Here is a 14448-nt window from a genome sequence, read left to right as displayed (position 1 = left end):
AATCATTTAGGTATATAAAATTTATTTCCATGAAAGAAATGAATGACAGTCCACTGTGAATGAAGAAATGACCCTCTTTATATAACCACATTAACAACCAGAGCACTCTTTTGCTGTAAAAAATTTCAACAGACTCAAGTATTAAATACTGAAAATAAAAGTTTTGATTTTTTTTCTAACATTTATACCACTAAAGAAAAGTACATAAAAATCATATATTCCATTTTCATTTTCAAACAGTCTTACTTGTAAACAAAGGAAAAAAATAAGTTTAAAAAAATTCACAGAGAAAGTATAAACAAATACATACAAAACATAAAAATAAATTTATTTTGTAATTTATTAACTTCTAATATATTACTTTAGATTCACACTTTCTTCTCGCCTTTTCTGAAAAAGAAGAAGAAAAAAAACAATTAAATGAGAACATTGTAAGTTTAACATGACAACTTACAGTACCTTTTCCAATTTCCTTTTCAATTTTTTCATACACATTAAGAAAGCTCCATTCTCTGTAAAGAATACTTATTTGCTATCTCAACTTTCTAGTCCAGGTGAGCTAAAATTAATCTGATGCAAGACCAACCTTTTTGAAGCTATTCCACTTAATAATCTATTTCCAAATATGAATGTTGGCAGTGCTAGTGCCCCCAGATATCGAATGGTTTGGAACATGTTAAGCTGGACCCAGTAAAGGTAGTACAATCCAAAGATGCCTAAAATGAAACAGTTTATCAAGTTAAGTACACAACAAAATGATCCAGAGCATTCAAAGGTTTTTTTCATAAAGATAAATAGACATAAAGATCATGGAGGCTAAAAAGTTTGTAAAGAAGCCTCAATATTTATTGGAGACAATCATAGTCTTGAGTATCTTGATACTTCACTTCCCAGTCAATTCATGAAGAAGAAAATTTACAAATTGTTATTAACATTTATATAAGATCCAATTCATCAATCAGAATGCTGTTTAGATAAATGTTAAGAATTAGGTAATTATTTATAACACATTCTCCTCTCAAAGCATACAGGTATTTCATGTTAAAAATGCATCTTTACTGACCTGCAAGACAGATGTGGAATCCAAGGGCACTGATGGACATAGGGAAATTAGAAACATTGATTCCAATCTTTATCCACTGAAAAAGAACACATTATATATAAAATCTGATAAGCTTGTTGATTTTAATAATTTCAAGACCTTACTCATCAGCACATAGAAATTGAACTTTAAATATATACAAACATGTACCAACATTTGTAAATGACTACAAAGTACATGTAATAACAAATATCAAGATAATTCTCAAAAGTCACATTTTAAAGTTCAAAGACTGTAATAAATGTCAATTTTAGTTACACCCAAAATGTGAGCACTGAGCAAGATAAAATCATGCTTCTCATTTACATATCCAAAGATAAATTTCTCTGATTTGGACAGAAATAACCTGAAAACTTGAATCTAAAAATAAAGAGTTAAGTCTTACCAAAAGTACAAGAATAAGAACAGGTGCTAGGACAAGGGCAGTGAACACTGTGGATACAGCTGCCGGGGGTCGCTTCTCGGGCTCTCGGAACATGTGCTGAAAGAGAGAAATTCCACCATTCAAATACCAGAAAATTTTAACAACCATGAAAAAATCTGTATTCTAGCTTACTGAATGTAAAGTACCACTTTTTTGCATATATTTTAGACAAGTAGAGGAGTATGGACACATTGATTTTCCAGGGTTATTTTTACCTTTTCACACTCACAGATGGTTTAATTCACCCAGTGATATCTCCGCCTTCTTTGAAATTGTTCAATTTTAAATTTGCCCACTTTTGATGAGGGGGAGCAAAAATATAACAGAAACAAAAATACGCCCTCATACATTATTTAACTTATGAAATCTTGCTGGCTTTTACCTTGATTTCTGGTTTCTTTGCATAGCGATCAGCTGATTTCTGTTTTGGTGCCTGGCCCTCTGGGAAGTTCAAGTTAACCTCACCCTGCAAGAACAAATGATATAAAGATCATGTACATAAATATAATCAAAGGCCTGAAGGGCCACAATGGCACCGCGCTTTAGATATGGCAGTGATACTGTGAAATTATTGGATTTCAAAGCGTGTTTAAAAGTATGCATACATCTACAGAATTATATGGCTTAGTTGTATATCTAGATAAAATACTCCGATTTAAGCATTTATGAAATAAAAGCATTCAACTCATTAATCTGAGATTCCTCTGACTCTAACCCCTGCTTTTATATTGTGACTTGTGCAGGTGTTATTATATAGGTCCCTGGTGCTAACTTTGAAAGTAATTCAAATTTGAAATTACTTTTCCTCTCTCTTAGGCATAATTATTTTAATTAACAAGTGCAATGTGTACTAAATGTACAGTAAGACCTACACTGTCTTCGATCACTTTATTTTATGTAATGAAAGTTCCAAGATTCCTTGACATGTAACGTTACATAAATATTGTTTCTCTGTCTCTTTGTTCAAATTTATCCTGCGGGTCCTGATAACAATCTTGTTCTATCGGAAGCCATTTTAAATTTTGATTTGTCTAAACAATACTAGTTAATTGTTTACACCTGCGCTGATAATTCACTGGCCTACTGCACATAGTCATCGGCATTGTTTACGTAGATCAAGCTTGGGTTGCAACTGGAAGTTAAAAGTACAACCTAATTTACGAACCAAATCCGGAAATCGTGGATTCGGGCGACAAGTATGACCCACCATATCATATAAAAATAATCAGGTTAAGGGTCAAAAAGTAACCCGACAAAAGTGGGTGAGTTGGCAGCTATGTATAGGACTGTTGAAGTTGTATGATTTTCAAGTAATTTATGGAATAAACACAAAAATTGGCATGTATATTCCTATGCCAGATACATGAAGTTCTTGGTTCAGGGCATATGAAGAAAGCGGTGATTTAAATATCATCATAAAAACTACTTTTGTTTTAAAATATTTTCATTACTTTGTGTAATATAAATGTACCCTGTATGGTTTTTCTCCCCAGTCATCATCACAAAGTGACATCTGAGAAGGTGATGGAATATACAGGGTCCTGTCCACACCTGACCCCCAGGGGTCAGGGGACAAGGTTACTCTCCAATGATGTGGAAAGGGAATATACCTCCAGTCTCCAAAGAGACATTCAGCTCCCATACGCCACACAGACAACTTCCTCCACAGTCAGACAGAGTCCAACTGGGGGAAACGTGTCAACATTGGTTTAGAAATTAAAGATAGTCACTTAGAATTTTACTTACAATGACCCATGAGAACGGATTCTCAATAACAGCATCCCCAATGATCAGCTCCATGCTGTATTTTCCAGAGAGATATCCAAACTGACTAGAACTGCTGCCAATATCCTAAAATTACCAACATTAATATTATACTTTTCATACAAAAATAAGGCTGGTTGCCATTCATTTCAAACAATTTGTCATTATCTTTATCTTATTGCTTGAATCTCAGATCTTACCAAATCAAACTTGTTGCTGGCTGCATCTGCAACAAAAATGATTTCCTGGTTTGTCTCCTTGTTGGTAAGTTTCAGGAAAGTCTGAAAAATATAAATGTTTCTATAAACATGATCCCTCAGCTTTCTTTAGGCTCCAATCCTTATCAGCTAAGCATACTACTGAGGCCTGTTCAACAGAGCGAATGTTATGAGCCCTCGCAAACATTTCTGTTGGAGGGATAAGGAATTAAAGGAACATTCGCACTGTTGAACATGTCTCTGGTGTACTATGATGTTAATGCCCCACCTGGTGAGCAGACATCTTGCTGCCGTCAGCTTTATCCTTCAGCTGGAACTTTAGGATTATCTTCTGATGGTAGTCAGCCTCAAAGACATTGGATGCCTTGTTTGGGAACTGAAGTCTGAAACACAACAAAAATCAGCATAACTTGTGTGCAAAGAATCATTATTTTCTTGGGTTCTTATCTTGTTAATCTAATTCTGTACCCTGTATGGTTTTTCTCCCCAGTCATCATCACAAAGTGACATCTGAGAAGGTGATGGAATATACAGGGTCCTGTCCACACCTGACCCCCAGGGGTCAGGGGGCAAGGTCAATCTCCAATGATGTGGAAAGGGAATATACCTCCAGTCTCCAAGGAGACATTCAGCTCCCATACGCCACAAGACAACTTCCTCCACAGTCAAACAGAGTCCAACTGGGGGAAAGTGTCAACATTGGCAAAATATTTTTTAATACCTCAATTTTATGAGCCCATATTTTTTTCAAATGAATATACTTTGGTCTTCTGTTTAAAAAAAAAGATATTTCAGCTTTGTAAAGAAAATGTGGAATCCATGTTGATATTGCATTTACACAAAATTTAAAACGATATTTTCAATACTTGAATTGCTTTGTTTAGTGACAGAGAGCTTACTTTGTGGTTCTTGCTGCTGTAGTTTGGTCCCTATCTGCTATACCTATCTCTGCGTTCTCAATGGAAACTTGCGTAGTCACCTTTACTTCAACCTGTAAATGCAGAAAGAGACTTCATAAATTCCATTAAAAATAAATTGTGTTATTTATACCTGTAAATGCATTACAAAAATATGTTTGGAGACTCACACACTGTAAAATCTGAAATGCATGCTTACAGTGTTTCGGGGCCTCCATATAATATCCCTGATTTTTTCTTTACACAAAGAGCTGTTTTCTCTGTGTAACAAATGTCTACCTCAGGGTATTTATTAACATTGTCTAGAAATATTTTCAGTGATTGAGAAAACCACAAAAAAGAGTGTCAAAGGTTACTAGAAATGTACCCTGTATGGTTTTTCTCCCCAGTCATCATCACAAAGTGACATCTGAGAAGGTGATGGAATATACAGGGTCCTGCCCACACCCGACCCCCAGGGGTCAGGGGACAAGGTTACTCTCCAATGATGTGGAAAGGGAATATACCTCCAGTCTCCAAGGAGACATTCAGCTCCCATACGCCACACAGACAACTTCCTCCACAGTCAGACAGAGTCCAGCTGGGGGAAAGTGTCAACATTGGGTAAATTAGTGTGTGTGTCAGGGGTGGCGGTAAAAGAGGAAGGATGAGTTTGATTGAAGTTAGGCTTCTGCTTTAAATTATAAAGCAAGTTCATGAAACAAATGTGTAATCGAATCCTTTTGCTTTAAAACAGTTTTTTGTTAATTCTCAACAAATTGTGAATAAAACTTCTTTTTTAAATGAGTGAAACAACTCAAACATGACGGCAAAACATGTCACAAACATGGTTTTTAATTGTTGCCTTATCTTCACAACTTCTTCCACAGCATGTATAAAAACATAACTATGGCTTATTCTGTGTGAAACTTGATCTTCCAAGAACATGTCAGACAATATTGCAAACAAAACTGTCCTCGTTTTAAGGATCTTGGACTTGAAAGTATTAAATTGCATAGGGATCAAGTCTATCCAAACATCTTTTCTACATGCACCTCATATCTAAATCAAGTTGTCAATGTTGTACAGTTGAACTTCAGTATCACCAACACCCATCTTGAAGACCATAGATATGTCAGTGATTTGAAGTCCAGCATTAATTTCAAAGCATTAACTTTTTTAAGCATTTTACTCGTGATACTGTAAACCAACTTTTATTCGTGTGCAAGAAATTTTCGCGAAGTTCGCGTTAGCCACATCATCATGAATATTTTTCGCTGCAAACCAGTTCTTAACATCTCTGTGTTTACTAACAACAGATCAAAAAAGGCTTGATCATGAAAATTAATCGAACATTTTACCGAAAATAAAGTCGTCGCGAATAAAAGTTGGTTAACAGTATCTTGAATGCTTGAATATCTCAAAGTACCTTCTTGGACCCATCAAGTTTGAGATAACAAGTTTTGGCTTTTTTAAATAAAGAATGTACCCTGTATGGTTTTTCTCCCCAGTCATCATCACAAAGTGACATCTGAGAAGGTGATGGAATATACAGGGTCCTGTCCACACCCGACCCCCAGGGGTCAGGGGACAAGGTTACTCTCCAATGATGTGGAAAGGGAATATACCTCCAGTCTCCAAGGAGACATTCAGCTCCCATACGCCACACAGACAGTTTCCTCCACAGTCAGACAGAGTCAAACCGGGAGAAAGTGTCAACATTGGTTTTAACTTTCTACAGTTAACCCATAGGATTGTTAGCCTAAGAGTTTAATAAATTAAATGTTCAGCTTAACTTCATATTAAGTACTACTTTTTGGCATCCACCTTTGGAATGTTGCTATTCACCGTTAACAGGATGATTTAAATTTTCTAGAGTTTTTCTTCCACAATATTACCTGAGCTCCAGTCAGGCCTAGTAATTTCTTGTCTTCTTTGCTGGGTTTTGCACTAATGGTAAGTTTGTAGAAGCCACGGACAGGCTTAGCCTGCATGAAGTTAAGTTCATATGTGGAGCTGAAAAAGCAAATCAGACCAATGAACTGAAATGGAAATCAGAATGTTTGAGATTTCATTTCATAGATATATATACATATATTTTTAAAATGGCTTCTGAATGTTTTTTTTTTCTTAAAATCATTACAAAATGCAATAACTGGTCCTGAACGTACAGGGTAAAAATGGTTTTTCATTTTCCCTAATGTAACTTTTTTCTTCCTGGGGGTAATTATATTGTTGAATTCTGGGTAACAAGACTACTGTATACAGGGAAATTTTTGCTCCCTCTTTTATTTAAAATGGGGCGCACACTTTAACAACCTTGTTCGCAATGCAAAAGGGCGAAAATAACCCTGCTTTAATCAACAAAATTTTGTGATAATGTCAAATTTTTTCATTCACCCCAATAAATTTATTAGTTTCCTTATAAAGATACAATTTACCATTTTCTTACCTATCTTTTGCAGTAAATGGTTTTTTGCTCAATACAATGGCTTCACTGCTAATATGTTTGGCACTGTCTGCGGTCACTGTCAATGATCCAATGCTTCCTCCCAATAGATTGGTCACTTTGATCTTCAAAATAAAAGAAACTCATTTCTGTAAAAACAATCTCAAAAATAAATTTTATTCTTTATCTCTCAGACTGCTGTCGATTTAAATGTACCCTGTATGGTTTTTCTCCCCAGTCATCATCACAAAGTGACATCTGAGAAGGTGATGGAATATACAGGGTCCTGTCCACACCCGACCCCCAGAGGTCAGGGGACAAGGTTACTCTCCAATGATGTGGAAAGGGAATATACCTCCAGTCTCCAAGGAGACACTCAGCTCCCATACGCCACGCAGACAACTTCCTCCCCAAGTCAGACAGAGTCCAGCTGGGGGGAAAGTGTCAACATTGGGTGAAATTTAGTTTCAAAAATAATTTCCCATCAGGCAGTGTTAACACTAGCTTATTTCCACTCAAACTTCAATATTATACCCCCACCCCATCCCCTCCTTTGACAATAATAATTTTTTTTATGTAAATTAAATATTGTTGAATTTAGGAAACCTACCTGTACATTTGGTGATGATGATGTAACTGCTACTGGACTTGCCAGTGTAATGGCCACAGGGATGTGGAACTACAATTGATTGCAAAAGAAGACACATAAATATACTCTTTTACAACCACTACTAAGTTGTTATTTAGATAAAAATAAAACGATAAAACATGCTGTACTTTTTTTTCCGAAATAATTTAATTTCCTATTATGAATCATTCTAAGGAACATATAATATTTTGTATAACATAACTTGCCTACGTCACAATGAGTTACGTCAAAAACGTATTACTGCACTTGATGTTATTTTTAAAATAATGCTCAAATTGAAACCTTTTTCCGGAGGAAATATTGTTTCATTGTCTACACTGAAATTAAATTATAAGGAATGAAGCTTATTTCAACTTATGTTATCCGATATAACAAAACTTGGGGCAGTTTACGCTTTTTTATAAACCGCTTCGCGGTTTATAAAGCGTAAACTGCCCCAAGTTATGTTATATTGGATAACATAAGTTGAAATAAGCTTCATTCCTTAAATATATAATCTTTACAATGTTTGTACTTACCGGATTATCTGTTAGGGTCTTGATAACAGAGACGAGTTGGTAGGCTGCTCTCAGCTGGTGAACATGTTTTCTACTCAAGAAGTAGTTGGCAAACTTAACAACTTTGTCCTGTCCAATAAAAGAAAGGTTCATTTCATTAAATGAATACCCAAAGTAAGGCAGTTCCATGTTTAAATGCAAGTTTAAATTTCATCCTGTTTTCACATCTTCTTCCACAGTATGAATAGTAATCAATACCATGGCTTATTCTGTGTGAACTTGATCTTCCAGCAACATGTCGGACAATATCACTAACAGAATTGTCATCAATAAAATGTTACTGGATTTGGTACTCCCAAAATATCCATATCTGCCTTTTCATGCCATTTAATAAATTACTGATGATGATAAACTTATGCCTATATAAAACAGTTTGACACTTACATCTGACATGGTTGGTGCCTTCTTTTCTTTAATTGCCAGTTGGTATGCTCCATCTACAACTACAGCAGTGGTGTATAACCCTCCCTCAAACTATAAAGTAAGAAAAACTCCAAATACCAGAGGGAGAGTGTAGACAATAAAATTTAATGATTGTGATGACAGATTATGCACAAAAACACATTTCAATACACTCAATTAATAACAAGAATTACTTTCCACAATATCAACAATATGATTACACCCTTTAAAAGAATCAGTGGTGAACAACTACATAATTGCATGTACATATGAATTATTCTGTACCCTGTATGGTTTTTCTCCCCAGTCATCATCACAGTGACATCTGAGAAGGTGATGGAATATACAGGGTCCTGTCCACACCCGACCCCCAGGGGTCAGGGGACATGGTTACTCTCCAATGATGTGGAAAGGGAATATACCTCCAGTCTCCAAGGAGACATTCAGCTCCCATATGCCACACAGACAACTTCCTCCACAGTCAGACAGAGTCCAATGGGGGGAAAGTGTCAACACTGGGTTTTAAAAATGTATGATTTTTTTCAGACTTACCTGTAAATATTTATCATCAACTTCATCCGCCTGTGCAATGATATCTTCAATGCTATCAAATATTTTCTTTGTGTCTCCAGTTAACTGAGAGGCCACAAAAAATCCATACCCAGCACTGAAATGGCAAAATATATGTATGTACTTGTCTATTTCCTGGCTAACCTATGATAAAACAGAGCTACTGTCAATATCTATATCTGAATGCTTATATTAAAAATTATTTGTAACTTTTAAAAAATATCCATGAAAACAATGATATACTATTATTGTTCAATAATAGCGATACAAAAATCAAATAACCTTAAAGGTGAATCATCCTTTTTAAGTGCCTCTGTTAAAGCTGATGTTACTTTAGCATTATCAACTGCAAAAACAGAACAAAAAAATTCATTTCAATTACATGATAGACATTACTGGATTTCAGACTACGACATAAACAAATGGACAGTCATGCATGAGTCACTAGGGTGTAAATGTTCATAAGATCTTGAAAATTGGTATTGACAATGTGTAGAATAACATACCTTGTAAACCTAGGTTTTTTAAAGCAGAGAATGCATAAAATATATCAGCCACAGGAACAGAGTCCTTGATGGCATCACTCAGTACCTTCTGAGCGTCTCCTACAGGAAACTGAAAGGAAGGTCAAAATCAATGTATAAATTACAGAATTCTGAAAATAGGAGAGACATGAGAATCTGATATTACTGTATGTCATATATCAAATGATGCTTTTCAGCTTTATTTAAAATATCTTTAATATTCTTTTTCATTAAATTTTAAGCATTTTTTAAATGCAAAATACGAGGGGCATTTCAAAAGTCCTGAGAACTGTATAATAAAAAAATTACCGTTTTACGGAAATTATTGAGTTTGATATCATAGGAAAGATCAGAAAAATATACACATGTTGTGACGTCACTTTATAATTTTTCTGACGTAATAACTCCTAAAATGACGTCATACTTCCGCATGCTTACAATACTGGCCATAAAAATGACGTAACAAAAGACACAATTTCATCAACGTAAAATTTTAAATACAACTTTTGCTCATTACTCTGGCGCAAGCTATCGGACGCAAATGTCAGTTGGTTCTTTACATAGACTACAATCTATCATATGGTGGTCTATTTTGGAGATCTTCTTGTTCTGAAATGGTTAAAGCGATTGTCAAACATAGCATGTTTTTATCGAATCATGCTGAAAATATTGCGTAAAACAGACCTAACTGTGAGAATAAGGCAAAGTTTGCAATCAAAGAAAAATAGACGATCGTGTTACAAAATTTGATGGCATCAATTCGTCAGGTGTCTTACCCAGATTTGTGGGATTGTTGAAGGCTCAAGAGAAGTTCAGGTTAGTGTGCCCCTTATTTTCTCGTAAAATCCAAAATGGCGCGGGCGCAGTTCTAACCCCACCGTACCTCTACATATTCGCAAAAATTTTTTCATAGAAATTGAATAAGATTCTACATGTCCGTGTTACTTATAAACCTTTTTTAGAGTCAAAGTTAAAAGCAGTAGCGCGTTTTTTGGGGGCCGAAGTTGAATTAATACGAAAAAATACGCACAGAAACAAGTCAGGGGCAAGACTTTTGTACATTTTATTTGTAAACGGTAAGAGTACTGTTACTCAAAATATATATGTTGAAAACTGCATTAATATAGTTCAGTTTTATACTGAAAATGTTTTATTTCATACAATGGAGAACTATATAAAAGACCGAAAATCCTTTCGTATCATGTAACTTAAAATCTTGAATGAATGTCGATGATAGCATAACCGTACATAATCCATGCTAGTAAACAAACCAAACAATGAAATATAGAATTGTTGATAAACAGTACCATAGTCCTGCTCTACTTCTTTGCAAATAAAAATTTTCTTTGAAATATTTTTTTTCAAATAAGCCTTTGGCAGCACTTTTAAAATCGTACCATGTGGATAAAAACGCGAATTTTCAGTATGCTAAACATTCTATATTGTGACGTCATTTTAGGAGATATTACGTCATGAAAATTATAAAGTGACGTCACAATATGTGTATATTTTTCTGATCTTTCCAATAATATCAAACTCAATAATATCCGTAAAACGGTTAATTTTTTATTAAACAGTTCTCAGGACTTTTGAAATGCCCCTCGTATATTATACAAAAGTTTTTGTGATGCATAACATTCAAACATATAAAGATTAACCATATATAACATCTACAATTTCAGTCTGTAGAATTTTTTTTTATTTTGAGAACTCACCTTGCAGTTGCCTACACCTTTAGCTGCAGCAGATGCATGATAAAGTGATGCAACACTCTTATTATCTACCAATCTGGTTATAGTGCTGCATATTTCCTGAGGAAAAAAACAATTACTGATTAGCAATTTTATATTATCAGAACCCTCATTCTTCTCAAGATATATTAATTTGGTTTCATTTATTTCTGTGGGGATCAGAATTTGTGGATTTGATATAAAATAAAATAAAAGTTTGTTGATATGTAAAATTCTGGACAGTTACCTCATCCTATTCCATCATTAGTAAAATTTGCAGATTGTTGATTACCTAATTTTCTAGTCTGATTTAACATGGAAAGCAACAAAAATTAGCGTTTATTAAAAAATTATGAAACTTCCTATTCAAGATACATGTATTATCTTTTCAAGAATAAAATAAACAAAAATTTAACAAGGAGAAACTGACTTTATTATTAATACTGGTATCCCCCAGTAATTTCAGCCCTAGTATTGAGTAGTGGACTGTGGGGAGATCTGTGTAGGGGGTGCTGGACTGGAACACCTTCTTCAGTCTCTCTTGGTCTATTGTTGTCAGGAATGTTGAAGGTGTGAGGGCCTGACCCACAACGGCCACCGCAAACAAGTATAATATCGGCGTCACTGAAGAAGAAAAATATTTCAGTGTCGGCAATTCATTTGAACTTTTCTGAAAATCACGAGGTGGAAATATATATAAATGATTTGTTCACTGAGCCTTCAATGGACTTGAACAACCCAATATATGTATTTGTGCACAGTCAGTAACAAACCTAATAAATAATGGTGTGGGGTTAATTGTGGTTTTGTTGTTGAATAAGGAAGCTATTTAAACAATATTACACAAATGCAGCGAACTATCGACCAACTTTGTAACACTCATACCAAAAATAATGCCTTAGTTTTTTACTATAAATTTTTGGTTTGAATGTGTATAAATTACTTGTACTGGGCACATGTGACTTGCCAAAACAGACAAGTGAACTGAGAAAGGGGGGAGGTAGAATATTACTGATAAAATGTCACCATGCCACATTCAATTGCTAATTCAAAACCTCATGATCAAACCCGAACAATAAAGAGATTTAACAATTTCTTTGTTTGCAAACGACTCTCTGTCGGATTTTAGAAAACCGGCCAACAAGTGAGAAACACGTGGCAGTTTTCATTGGTTGGTTTTCACTACAAAACTGGAATCGAATAAATAACTCATGAAACATATTCAGTGGTGTCAATTTAAAATAAATAAAAGATAATAGTCGAATGAAATCATTACAATAAGTTGTGCATGCAGTTTCATGCACAATCTTCTGCAAACTACCGTCTTCACTCACCCTTCGCCATTTTTTCTGAGGTGTAGCGTCGGCAATGTGTAAGTTACGTGCCCTTGATTCCTATTGTTTCCGCTTGGCGCTGCCACCTAGTCTGTGTCAGTGTGTGGCGCGGATCAAAAGAAAGAATGGTAACTCGAATTACAGTACGTAGTATCAGAAAGGGAGGGGGTCAGGCCTACCCTGACTTTCTCAAAACATACCTTCTACTACTGAAATTTTCATTCATGATGGAATAGCTGGTTGGCGTGCCACAAATCCCCACCTTTGCTGCAATACAATACGTCAAATCAGTATATTCAGGTAATGTGGTACCAAGTGTTACATCTTATCTAATCGGAATTTATTCTAGTGTGAAAATTTTTATTATGCGCCCGGATCGATAGATCTGAGGCGTTTATTGTTTTTGTCCTGTCTGTTTCACAGGTGCTTGAGGACAGGACCCCCCCCCCCCCCTTCGAAATAGACCCCTGGGCTTTTTCGACTTTTTTCTCATAAATAATCTTTCATTGACATATTTGTGATAAGCTCTATACCAACAAATCGAAGAATTACCTAAAACAAACGTTCTATAAAATCTACCCTACACTGTATATAAAAATCAACAAGGTTGCCAACTCCGTAAAAAGCTTATCGAACGGAAGTGATGAGGAGAGGACTAATTTCCCATATTCCCCATATAACCAAACATGTGTGTAAGATATCAACAAAAGATATATTCTTGTTTTTTGAACGAATTCTTCATAAAGATATTATTTTCAAATGTTTTGTAGATTTTATACGAAATATTTACGGAAAAGAAGGTATTTAAATAAATTGTATTTTTAAAAGGGCACAACTCTCAAAACCGTTACATGCAAATCAGGTATTTAAAAATAATTAGAAATATTTCATTTACATCAGCAGTTTAGAACTCTATTCTTCCAATACATTTGAAAGACATTTTTTAAAATGTAAATCAACCAAATTTCTTCAAATGTTTATCTCAAAACAGTGTTTCAGACTTTCTGCAGAACTGTGTATTTCGGTAAAAAGTGGTCTCCTCGTCACTTCCGTTCATTAAGCAGAAACGCTGACTGTAGCCTGACATCCTTTTGGAAAACTGACCATAACGACTGTTAAAGTGCCTTAACCTTCATGAGAGTTGGTGGTCAATGAAAAGAATATTCAATTTACAATACGAGTTGTTGATTTTAGGGCTTTGTTTAGATTTATGAGACGATTCAACCAAAATTCTCGGCAGTGCCTCTCGGTTTGCAGACGAAGTTGGCAACCTTGTTAATTTATATATAGAGAGTGGGGTAGAAATTTTTATAAAATGTTTATTTAAGCAAATTTTCTGAATGGATAGGATAGATTATATCACAAATGTGTCATCCATATATAATTCATGTGAAAAAAGTCTAACAGGCCCGGGGGTCTATATTGCGGGGGTGGGTGGGGGGGGGGGGGTCCTGTCCTCAAGCACCTGTGGTCTGTTTGTCTGTTTATCTGTTTGTATGTGTCTGTCTATGTCAACTTTAACCTTCGCCATAACTTTTGAACCTTGAGAGATAGAGACTTGACATTTGCTCATCTTCGCTAGCCAAGGGTTTCTGATACGCTACTCTCCTCATGAACCCTTGGCATACGGTGAAGTGAAAAGACGGGATTGTTTTCGTCACGTGATCTCGAATCTATCTGGTACGCATAGATTGCGTCATCGACAGAAATAAAGACGCGTGTTTTAAAACATGCCAAGAAAACCTTAGCATTCTCTCCGTATAGCAAACTCAATAAAAGCCGAATTAACATTAATCTGTGATTTTTCCCCTGGGAGACGTGCGGAAGCA

The 14448-nt window shown here is 35.2% G+C and overlaps 1 protein-coding gene and 6 non-coding genes across 7 annotated transcripts; all 7 read right to left on the bottom strand.

The window, feature by feature from the left end:
• Window positions 1-2: 2 nt before the first annotated feature.
• LOC134232431 (dolichyl-diphosphooligosaccharide--protein glycosyltransferase subunit 2-like) lies at window positions 3-12698 on the bottom strand. Its single transcript, XM_062714394.1, has 20 exons — window positions 12620-12698; window positions 11716-11909; window positions 11271-11366; window positions 9538-9646; window positions 9314-9377; window positions 9014-9128; window positions 8444-8533; window positions 8021-8128; window positions 7464-7532; window positions 6857-6978; window positions 6303-6420; window positions 4408-4499; window positions 3777-3891; window positions 3491-3571; window positions 3273-3377; window positions 1909-1992; window positions 1488-1583; window positions 1064-1139; window positions 587-716; window positions 3-390 (listed from the first exon to the last, which is right to left on the bottom strand). The coding sequence occupies exons 1-20, from the start codon at window positions 12627-12629 to the stop codon at window positions 369-371; spliced, it is 1896 nt and encodes a 631-aa protein (XP_062570378.1). The 5' UTR covers window positions 12630-12698; the 3' UTR covers window positions 3-368.
• Window positions 2990-3234, bottom strand: LOC134232448 (small nucleolar RNA SNORA73 family). Its single transcript, XR_009984777.1, has one exon. It is a non-coding gene; the product is annotated as a small nucleolar RNA SNORA73 family (small nucleolar RNA).
• On the bottom strand, window positions 3969-4211 carry LOC134232447 (small nucleolar RNA SNORA73 family). The gene has a single exon (XR_009984776.1). It is a non-coding gene; the product is annotated as a small nucleolar RNA SNORA73 family (small nucleolar RNA).
• Window positions 4785-5028, bottom strand: LOC134232451 (small nucleolar RNA SNORA73 family). Its single transcript, XR_009984779.1, has one exon. It is a non-coding gene; the product is annotated as a small nucleolar RNA SNORA73 family (small nucleolar RNA).
• On the bottom strand, window positions 5886-6129 carry LOC134232450 (small nucleolar RNA SNORA73 family). The gene has a single exon (XR_009984778.1). It is a non-coding gene; the product is annotated as a small nucleolar RNA SNORA73 family (small nucleolar RNA).
• LOC134232446 (small nucleolar RNA SNORA73 family) lies at window positions 7062-7307 on the bottom strand. Its single transcript, XR_009984775.1, has one exon. It is a non-coding gene; the product is annotated as a small nucleolar RNA SNORA73 family (small nucleolar RNA).
• On the bottom strand, window positions 8739-8980 carry LOC134232452 (small nucleolar RNA SNORA73 family). Its single transcript, XR_009984780.1, has one exon. It is a non-coding gene; the product is annotated as a small nucleolar RNA SNORA73 family (small nucleolar RNA).
• Window positions 12699-14448: the final 1750 nt, after the last annotated feature.

Source organism: Saccostrea cucullata, unplaced genomic scaffold, assembly GCF_032062105.1.
Source record: "Saccostrea cucullata isolate Sc308-1 unplaced genomic scaffold, CSIRO_AGI_Scuc_v1 ctg21, whole genome shotgun sequence".
NCBI lineage: Eukaryota > Metazoa > Mollusca > Bivalvia > Ostreida > Ostreidae > Saccostrea > Saccostrea cuccullata.
Note: the sequence above shows the minus strand (reverse complement) of the source record. Positions and strands in the feature narration are given on the sequence as shown.

Excerpts from the sequence above, each read along its gene's own strand:
- LOC134232431 (XM_062714394.1), bottom strand. Across the intron at positions 1,140-1,487 it reads TTCTTATTCTTGTACTTTTG|TGGATAAAGATTGGAATCAA; the intron begins GTAAGACTTAAC and ends GTTCTTTTTCAG. Across the intron at positions 391-586 it reads AGTGGAATAGCTTCAAAAAG|AAAAGGCGAGAAGAAAGTGT; the intron begins GTTGGTCTTGCA and ends CTTCTTTTTCAG.